The sequence below is a fragment of the Balaenoptera ricei genome, chromosome 19 (assembly GCF_028023285.1).
Source record: "Balaenoptera ricei isolate mBalRic1 chromosome 19, mBalRic1.hap2, whole genome shotgun sequence".
Lineage (NCBI taxonomy): Eukaryota > Metazoa > Chordata > Mammalia > Artiodactyla > Balaenopteridae > Balaenoptera > Balaenoptera ricei.
In genome coordinates, this window is record NC_082657.1 from 6,128,686 (window position 1) to 6,139,611 (window position 10,926).

Below are 10,926 nucleotides of genomic sequence, written 5' to 3' on the forward strand. Positions count from 1 at the left end.
CGGTCCCTACTCTGGGTCCAGTCTTGGGAAGTGGGGTAATTCCAAGGTGGGGAAGGACAGTAGCCTTTCTGTCACCTTGAGAGGCACTCAGAGCTATGACCCAGCCCACTCCTACCAAAACCCTACCCTGACACAGATACTCGACCTCACACCGAGTGCTCATTATCAATGTCAACGCACAACACCAACTCAACTGTATTTCAACACCTCCCCATCCAAACACTCAGTCTTGGCCTCATCTCCAGCCCCAACCCAGCTGGGACTCTGTCAACAACATTATCCCCAGATCCCTCCCATCTACAACTTAATTCTATCCCCAAAACCAACTCCAACCCCATCCTCACCCCAGGTCCATTCTCTTCCCCAAACTCACCTGCATTCCCAACACAGTCATCAGAGCCCCTCCCCCCGCCACCAACCACCATCCTAAACCCGACCACAAACTTTTCTTCCTAGTGTAGGGAAAAACTGTGAAAGACTTTAAGATGGACCCAACAGATGTCATCAATGGAAAACTAGGTGGGTTATCTGATTCTATGGGGTCTCAGCTTCTTTTACTGTCTTTGAGCTACTTTACAACTCTGTAAATGATAAATAGTCGATAGCAGTGCAAATAATTCTTGTCCATAACCGTGCAAATGACGTTTGTCAGGTGGAAGTACAATTCTCTCCCCTCCATATAGAATAAGCCAGTTTTGCATCTATTTGTTCATTCATTTTAGCACTTCTTATTGCCTATACATGTGTGGTTCTTTGTAACATCTTGCTAGCTCCATCGCTTATTAACAAATCCAAATAACATCTTTGACATATGTTCATTTTATAGATGCAGGAGAGTCACGGTTAGATACTTTAAAAAAAATTATCTTTTAACACTAGATTTGACCCTTATGTCCAAACTTTAACTCCCCCAATATGGACCACACCAGTTTTGAGATGAATACTCACTCCATCCATCTCAACCCCTTATCCTTATCATGACACCACTGCTGTCTCTCTTTCCAAATATCATCTGGTCCCCGTCTCTGGCTTTCTTTCAAATTCTGACTCCACCTCTGTCCTCTTTAATCCCTAATCCTACCCCCTCCACCCCCTAGGATTAGCTCATGTCCCCACCCACAGTTCCAGGAGACGCCTACTCACTCCTAAAACACCCTTCCTCCTTCTTTTTCCCCATCATCCCGTCCCCAGAGCTTCCTGATTCCTGCCTCTCCCTCCCCACCTAGGTCCCCATGGACTGCCTCACCCATCTGACCCTGCTCTTAAAAGGCCATTTATCCAAAATATTGCTTTCCCAGGCCCAACCCCTGCCCACATCCAAGTCTAAGTTGACTTTCTATCCACCTATCTGAAGATTCCTTTCTTGTGTCTGATTGGGGGAGGAGGGAAGGGTAGAATAAATTTGGGCATTCCTGTGTTTTCCAGAAGAAATAGGGCTGGAGATGAGGCTGAGATGTGTTGAGTTTGATGTAGAGAGATAAACTTGAGATAAGGCTGTTGATGGGAATGGGTCTGAGGGATAGACTGACGGTAAGGGGAATCGTTAAAATTAGTTGGGAGGTGGGAATAGAGTAGAAAATGGCCAACCAGGAGCTGACATATATTAAGAATATGTATAGGGTTGGAGGGGGGATGAGAAAGTGGCATAAAAAATGGGTTGATGTTAGGGAGGGCCTTAGGGATTTTGGGTGGGCCTGGAGAAGGAATTGAGCTTTTCCCTTCCCTCCACGTGGGTCTTGCTGCCTGAAAGTTCACAGTGGGTTCAACTTGGGCTTGGGTGGAACCAGATCTGGGTCCTAGCTTGTCCTGGTAGCTCCGCCCCACACGAAGGGCCAAGCCCAGGCGCGGGGTTGGGGGGGTGGTGCATGGCGACAGCCAGCTGAGCCATTGGGGGTGGAGAGGGGACGGCCAGCAACAGGGAAATGCTGAAGGCGCTGGGGGCAGGGAGTTCAGTGGTTAAAAGTCACGGGTCGAGGCTGAAGTTTGAGGCAGCTGGCAGTGGAAGCTCTCCCTGAGAGGGGAGAAAGGACACGGAGAGGGTAGAGAGGGGCGGGAGCGTTCACCAAGGACCCAGCTCGCTGGAGGGCAGGGGTGGAGGGACTGGCCACCTAGTGTGAAGGGCTGCAAGCCAGAGCCCCAGGTGAGGGAGGTGTGCAAGCTGCCGCTCCCACCACGTTCCTGGGACTCTCCCCCCACCAACCAAGAATGGCACTTGGGGAGGGGCTTGCAGATTCCAGGGTCAACGTTTTCAGAGTAAAGGAGAGGACGTTCAAGATTGGGAAACGCAGAGCAGGGTGGGTAGGGAGTGTCCAGAGATGGGGGTTCTGGCCAGTGCTTAGCACCCTCTTCAACTTCTCAGGCTCCGCCCGCCCTGACCCCCACCCCAAAGTCACCACGTGGCCCCTGGCCGCCGCAATCGCTTTCCTGACGGTGGCCTTGTCAGAAGGTAAGAATGCGCGGGGGTGGAGGCCGGGTGGCCACTCCAGACCATGGTAGGAGGGGGGGAGGGGGGACGGGGGAGGGGTGGGAGGGGGAGGGGGAAGGGGGAGGGGAGGGGCGTGGGAACCGCTAGCTCCGCCCCCCGCCCGCTCGGGGCCGGGTCCCACCGGGACACAGGAGAGCTTCCTGCTTGTCCCTGCGTGATCTGGTGTCCCAGTTGGGGTCAGTCCACTCTCCCCACCGACCGCAGACCCTCTCCCAGCTCAGATGGGCTCGCCCTAGTTTTAAGTCTTCTTCGGGATCTTCCGAACCAGCCTGTTTGCTGATTGTCCTACTCTGCATTGGAAAGCCCACCCCCAAGACCCTCCCACGTTCAAGGCCTCCCCAGAGTTACAAGAGACAGACATGGGTTCAAATCCTGACGGCTGCCACGTTGAGCAAGTAACTTAGCTTCTTTCTTTCATCTGTAAAAATGGGAACATTAAGTCCTGACCACAAAGGGTGGTTGTGAATATTGAAATGTAATGCATGTAAGGTGCTCACCGCCTGGCAGACAGAAGGGACTGGAAAGTTAGTTGTTATTACTACTTTATTGGTAGTATTCTGTCTCCGTTCTCAGGCCCTTCCAGAACCTTCTAGATTGTTCTTTAATCCTTGAGGAGACCCCAAACCTATCTGATTCCACCCAGAGTTGGTCCGCAGAGATTCCTCTCCTCACATTTAAGCCCCCTTTCCCTGCCTTTGCAGGCAAGTTCTCTGGAAACCCCATTCATGCATCACTCATTCATTCATTCATTCATTCATTCAACAAACAGCTGAGCACCAGGCAGAGTGCCGCGTGCTGTAAAAGCAGAGACAGAGTTCCTGCTCTCAGCACCCAGAGCCTAGAGGAGATGGATGCAGACATTATTCAAACAATTACCCAAATAATTAGATAATAATTAGTTAGAACTGTGACACGAGGTGATGGCTTCAAGGAGCCAAGCCAGAAGCCCAGAGATATCATGGCAGCTCCTGGCCTGGAAAGGCCCCCAAAAGGCTTCACCCTTGAGCTGAGACCTGAAGGAGGGAGGGGTCCTCAGGCACCCATCACCACCCTTGGCCTGAAGGTGGGGTAGCTTCTCTCCTTTGGTGACACACCTAGGACTCCCATGTCCCCTTCTAGGTGCCATGCCCCGGGGCTAAGAGCTCCACATGCATCGTCTTGTGGAATCCTTAACAGCCTTATGAGGTAGGTGCACTATAATTACTCCAGTTTCACAGCTGAAAAACCCACGACTCTGAGAAAGCAAAGTCCCCAGCAGTGCCTGAGTCAGGATCCTAATCCATGTTGCCTGTGCTGTCTTCCACACCCTGGACTTTATGGTCTGGCAAACCATCTTTATTAATTTCAACCGAATGGTCTTCTTAGAGGCAACTTTTTTTTTTTTACTTAAAACATATTTGAAGTTTATATCACTGTTCTAAATGGAAAACAGCATCCTTTGCTATAAATAAAAGGTAAGAGAGAAAAATCAATTCCACACAATGAACAAAAACAATGTTTATTGTATTGGACCACCTGAAAGTGCCTATAGTTGACCCTTTTTGACCTCCCCTAAAATAGCAATTGCAGATAGTTCAACTTAATTTTGGGGTTGCCAGCTGAAGGTAACCTTCTGCTTCCTCCTGGTTTTGAAAGGTGAGCTCAGCAAGACAAGAGAGGTGTTGAAAGGATATTAGCACCATCGTGAAACTTTCTCCTGACAAAATCAGGTTTGAAAGAGAAAGGAATGATGACTCAGTTTCTGAGGGTGCAATTAATAGCAGTCCCCACTTACTGAGTGCTTGCTCTGTGCCAGGTCCTGTGTGTGTCTTGGATGTAGGATCTTACTGAACCTACAACTACCCGAAGAGAGACAAACGATTACTTTTCCTTCTTTACAGCTGAGAAAACTGAGGCTGGAGACTTGTACCCAGCCAGAAAGTGGCACATTCAGGATTAGACTTTCTCTGTCCCTGTGTTGCCTGCTGCACCTCTAATGCCAGGCACAGTGCCTCGTACACACAACATTCATTGCTTGAGTAGCTGCTGTGTGCCAGACATCGCTAGGTCCTGGGAATGCAGCACTGAATAAAGCAGTTCAGGTGTCTGTGGTCAGTGCAGCTTACAGTCAAGAAGAGGAGCTTAATTGTAAACAAAATATAAAGAGAAAGGAATAGTGATTGTAGCTATGATGAAACTCAACTCGGGAGATGTCATAGGGAATGACAGGGGGCGGGGAGTTCAGGAGGGCCAATATTAGACCAGGTGACCAGGAATCTGGGAAGGCCTTTCTGAAGAGGTGACATTTGAGCTCAGCTCTCAGAGTCAAGAGGGACCCAGATACGCAGTCTTTAGATTCTGAGTGCCATCCAGTAGACTATTTCACGTATATAATGTCTTATATCTGTGCTGTTCAATGTGGTAGCTACTGGCCATGTGGGGCCTTGAACAGTTCAAGTGTGACTGGTGTGACTGAAGAACTGACTTTTAAATTTCATTTTAATTAATTTAAATTTAGATAGCCCTATGTGGCTAGTGGCTACCATACTGAACAGGGCAGGTCTAGAGAAAGAACTGTCCAGAAAGAGGAAGCAGCAAGCACAAGGGATCTGGTGTGTTTGAAGGACAGGTCCATGGGTCTGGAACAGAGTGAGTGAAGAGGAGAAGTGGGAGATGGGGTTGAAGAGACTAGCAAGGGTCAGATGATGCAGAGTGCTGCAAACTTTGTATCTGGGGGTGGTTAGCCTATGAATGGTACGTAAAGTCATGAAGGCACTCAGTAAATGTGTGTTGAAAGGATGGAGGGATGGATGGATGGAGGGATGGAAGGATACTGCCTGTGTAGATGGGTAGGTTAGGCTCACTTCTACATCCAGAAATCAACCCCTGTAGTGGGCCAGGAGAGAAAATTCAGGTAGGAAGAAAGTCAGGCTTCTGCTTACCCATCAGAAGCACCCTCATTCCATGAACTCTTCTTTTAACCTCCAGTGGAGTGTTTGTCACTTCTACAGAAAAGGACATCACCACTTTGCCCTGACTCATCTCTACTACATAGAAAATGGCAACTCCCAGAGGCCAACCAATGAATCATCAGTTCTTGGTCACCCGGAGCAAAATTCTGAGTCTCTCCCCAAGACCATGAACCACAACACCAGGCCTCCTTCCCCCGTGAACCCCAATTCTCTAACATTTTCTCTCTTTTACCAGGCATCTCTCAGCAGTACCCCAAGATTCTTAATGGCACCAGTGGGACCAATGGGTTCCTCCCTGGTGGCTACACCTGCCCCCCCCCCCACTTTCAGCCTGGAAGGTAGCCCTTAACTAGTGCAAGGGCGGCTGCTCTGTGGAGGGGGGGGGGTCCTGATCCACCCAAGATGGGTCCTCACTGCAGCACATTGTCTAAAGGAGTATGTGGGGGCCAGGGGAGCATGGGGTAGGGATGAGACTGAGACTGGGGTGGTGGGTGGGTGGAGCTGAGTTTGAGGATGAGGTTGGAACTGGGTTGGGATGGGCATGGGGGAGAGAATGAGATTTGGAGTGGAGATGGGGAGGTGGGTATGGGAATGGAGTCAAAGTAGAGGGTTTGGATGGAAGTGGAGTTGAGGATGTGGAAGGAGACATGTTTGGAGATGAGGAAGGAGGGATGGGGGAGGGTTAGGTTGGGGATGGAAACGGAGATGGGCTCCTGGGCTCCTCTAACCACCCTCTTCGTGCACCCACAGCGGATACAGAGTATACCTGGGCAAGGAAGCCCTGGGGCATGTGGAAGATGGAGAGCAGGTGAGGGAGGTAGTTCGATCTATCCCCACCCTCTATACCGGATCAGCCCCACCCACCTGAACCATGACCGAGACATCCTGCTTCTGGAACTGCAGTCCTCGGTCCAGCTCACGAGCCACATCCAAATCCCACCCTTCTCCCACCACGACTGCCTCCCCGCTGGCACCTGCTGTCCGGTGTCTGGTTGGGGCACCACCACCAGTCCCCAGGGTTTGTGCCCACACAGGTGGCCTGAGGTCTCACAGAGTGGCCAGGGAAGCTGGGGCAGAGAGGGGAGGGTAGGTTGGAAGAGGAGTTTTTATAAATAAAAATAGATTTAGTTATATATGTGATAAGTCAGATATCACAGATATAATATATAAAGTTATATATATATCCTTTATGTAAATATAAAATATAAATATGTAAAAATAAGGTTATATAATGTTACATATAATAGATAATGTATCATTTTATATATCCTTTATAGCATATATAAGTATAAATATAAAGTTATATATGTTATATATCATATATGATATAGTTATATATCCTTTATATAAATATACATAAATTTATGAATATAAAGTTATAATCACATATAATATGTTATAGATATAAAATTGTTTCCTTTTTATAAATATATATAAATTTATAAATATATAAAAATATATACTATATAGTATATGTTCATGTTATATGGACGTGCCTAATAATACATCTGTATATAAATACGTAAATGATAGAAATTAGATTTATTTCCTAAGCTATAAACGATATATTTATGTAGTTATTTAAATAGATTTGTGGGATTTCCCTGGCGGTCCAGTGGTTAAGACTCCACGCTTCCACTGCGGGGCTCAACTCCTGGTCGGGGAACTAAGAACGCATGCTGTGTGGCACAGACTATATATATATATATATATATATATATATATATATATATAATATTTAAATATATAAATATTATCATTTATGATTCAGAAAATAAATTTACTATATCAATTATATTTATTAAATATAATAAAGTATAAATAAATATATCTTTTGGATATAAATTATATATATATATGAATATAAAGTTGAACCCTATAGCAACAAGAGCCCTTTGCATCTCCGGAGCAGTCCTTAGTTCTCCCCTAGTCTCATTACCATATCTTTCTTCCCAACATGTCCCATTCCTCTTCCTACCACTCCTTCCTACTCTCCCACATCTCTTTTCATCTCTTCTCCTCCTGGTGTTTTCCTCATCTCCAATTCTCTCTCACCCCTTTGCCTTCCTATCTCTTCCCAACACCTTCTCTCTGTCTTTCCCCATCACTTGCTTCACCTCTCTCCTCATCTACCTCCCCTTTTATATCTCATAGTGAGATATATTTATTTATCCCTGTCCCATTCCTCTCCATCTTTCTCTCCACTTTTCATCTTTTCTTCCACCTCTCCCCCCATTTCTCTCCACATTTCTGTCTTCCATCCCTTTACCCAGATACATATCCAATCTCTTCTCCCATCTTTCTCTTCCCATCTTTATTTTCTACCAACTCTCTGCCCACCCAGCTTCCACCCCATAGCCTGTCCAGAACAGACATCCTTAGATCTTCCTCTCTCTCCTTTTCAGTGAGTTACCCCCAAACCCTCCAATGTGCCAACATCAAACTATGCTCAGGTGAGGAATGTCATCAAGTCTACCCGGGGAAGATCACACCCAACATGCTTTGTGCCGGCACAAAAGAGTGTGGCAATGACTCCTGTGAGGTGAGGCCAAGGGGTGGTGGGTTGCCACAGGCCACGTGGTGGGGACAGATGCTTGGGCAGAAGGATTTGCTTCCAGCCTTGGGCAAACCAGTCTTTGCAAGGTGAGATACCTCCTAGCATAGAGGGTCAAGACAAAAAGGGGATACCCATGGCTGGCAAACAGAATTCATCTTAAGCCTGGGCTTTTACTGACAGTGGCTGCCCAGATCCTTGTGTTGAGATGTATAAGCGTTGGGATTCCTTTGGTTGCAAGTGACAGAAACCCAACACAAACCAGCTTAAACAAAACCCTGGCATTTGTAACTGAAAAGTCCAGGGTGTCTTGTTTCAGGCACGGGTGGATCGAGGTGCACAGATAATGTTTAAGAGTCTGTCTCTCTCTAACTCTCAGCTCTTCTCTCTTCAGTTTTGGCTTCATTCTCAATTAAACTTTTCCCATGCCATAGCAAGATGGCCCCAGCAGCTTTGGGCTTACATCCCACCCTCTAAGGAACCATATTTGAAAGAGAGAACATCTCTTTTCCAACTGTGTACATAAACACTTTGAGCATGATTCTCACTAGGCTGACTTAAGTACAGCTGACCCTTGAACAACACAGGTTGGAACTGCATGGGTCCACTTATAACACAGAGTTTTTTTCAGTAGTAAATACTACAGTAAATACACAATTCAAGACTGATTGAATCTGCGGACGCAGAACCTCAGATACTGAGGAACAGCGTATATAGAGGGCCAATTATAAGTTATAGGGGGAGTTTCACTGTGCAGAGGGTCAGTGCCCCTAACCTTTGTGCCATTCAAGGGTCAACCGTATTGTGTCCTGAACCACCACTCTGGCCAGAGCTGTGGGATTCCCTGATGGACCAAGTCTGAGTCACATGACTAGCCGTGGGGGCGGGTAGGGGCAGGGACAAGTTGCATGGATTGAGGGTGGTTGAGAGGGTGTTCCCCAAATGAAAAAAATCAAGAGGCTGTCATCAAAATAAGGGGAAATGGATACTACACGGGCAAAAATAACCCAATGTATGTCCAATTGAGGGGGCTTCTTAGATTGAGTTTTGGTTTCGTGGGAAAGGGTATGATAATGAACTAATGATATGAGTAATTAGTAATTTCTGCCCTGGGCCCAGAGGGAGAAGTGGCAGTGCAGATATGTTGCCTACCCTACCAGGAATGTGGCTGGATTAACCCAATAGTAAGACGACACCAAGGAACCATAAAGCTGAGGCAGGGTTGGGAGGTAGGGAGGGGTACAAGGTGGGATTTGGGGCCAGAGAACCAAGAACAGGTTTATGAGGTAAGCCACCACCAATTCAATGAGACTGAGGAACGGAAAAACAGGGAGAGACACAGAAGTGTCTGTCTGTCTCTCTCTATCTGTCTCAGCTTCTATCTCTGTCAATTTCTCTCTTTTCCTGTCTCTCTGTGTTTGTCTCCTTATCTCTGTTTCTGTTGCTCTGTCTCACCCTTTCTCCATATTCCTATCTCTCTTTACCTCTGCCTCCGTGTGTGTCTCTCCTTTTGTTTAGGACCCCCTCCCTCTCTCTTTCTCCCACTCAGGGCGACTCCAGGGGTCCCGTGATCTGTAATGGAACACTCTATGGCATCATCTCCTGGGGAGACTTCCCATGTGGGCAGCCCAACCGGCCTGGTGTCTACACCCGAGTCTCTCAGTGTGTTACATGGATCCAAGAAACAATCCGAAAACGGACAACTCGGGAGTAGAAATGGACGAAGGGCCCACAGTAAAAGGCGGGTTGGCTTCCCTGCCTCCTTACTCGGTTTGCCTAGCCCTTCTCTGTCCCTCCCAAAGTGTTCCGCTTGAACCAGTGACCCATGTTTTCAAAATACCCAATCCCAGCGGACATCACATGTTTCAAAAGCATTCAGTTACTTTCAGCATCATGGTCTCCCAGACGTTGCATCCCTGAAACATCCCAGCCCCCTGAACGTCCCAACCCAGACAACGTCCCAGATCTCTCAACTGTTTAACGTCTAGATCACCATCTGAATTTTCTATCTGTGGAACACTTAAATACCTCCATCAACCCATCTCAACAATATTCTATGTCCCATGAACAAAACTTCCTTGACAACATCTTATACCCCAATTTGCTGCCTATATTCTAGATCCTTCTATGTTTTGTGCTCAAGAGGGTTCTAGACTCCCAAGACATTTCTTCCTGAAAATAGTCTCTTGTGTGCAGGATCTTCTGCTCTGACAATATTATATATGCACCTCTGATTCGTCACAGCTAACAATGGAACCTCACAATGGTTCATTCTTTCAAATGAACCTGAGGAAATTCCTGGAGACATTTCTGGGTCTCCCAAATTGTCCCATTCCTACCTACCTTCTACATTCTGCCAATAGTCCCTATGTCTGAATCCCCATGCCCACTAAACATCAACAGCACTCTAAATTCTAGGGTGCTGGGGTCGAGTAACCCAAGGGGCCTCCATGCCATATTGTTCACCAAATATTCTGTTCTTTTATCTTATCCACAATCCTCGTCCTGTACCCTGTGCTGCTACATCTTTGTCTATGACTCCCAGATGCAGTGGTTAAATGCCCAGCCATGGGAATCCCTGCTTTGAATAAGTCATAAAACACAACCTCTGTTTTCTCATCTGTAAAATGGGGCTCATAATTTTCCTCATAGCACGGTTATGAGTATAAATGTTGAGCACTTACCACTATTAATATTTGCATGGTTCCCTATATAATATTTCCTTAGGCTATTAATAACAACCTCTCAAATTCATAGTGCCTAAAATGTTTTTCTCAGCAGACATTTATTCAGTGCTGATCATGTGCAAATACTCTCCTGAGTATTGGTAAATACCATTTTGTTTATTTATTCAGTCAACATTGGTTCCTATCATAAGCCAAGCACTGTTGCAGATGCAGGTAATAGACAGTGAATTAAACAGACAAAAACTTCTG

General features: G+C 46.7%; 1 protein-coding gene across 1 annotated transcript; it reads left to right on the top strand.

Moving 5' to 3' along the window:
- The first annotated feature begins 485 nt into the window (after positions 1–485).
- KLK13 (kallikrein related peptidase 13) lies at positions 486–9,728 on the top strand. The gene is given in 8 exon segments (XM_059905440.1): positions 486–519; positions 2,360–2,446; positions 5,672–5,784; positions 5,786–5,871; positions 6,187–6,263; positions 6,266–6,454; positions 7,842–7,978; positions 9,540–9,728. Coding segments are annotated over 8 exon segments (912 nt in total).
- The last annotated feature ends 1,198 nt before the right edge of the window (positions 9,729–10,926 follow it).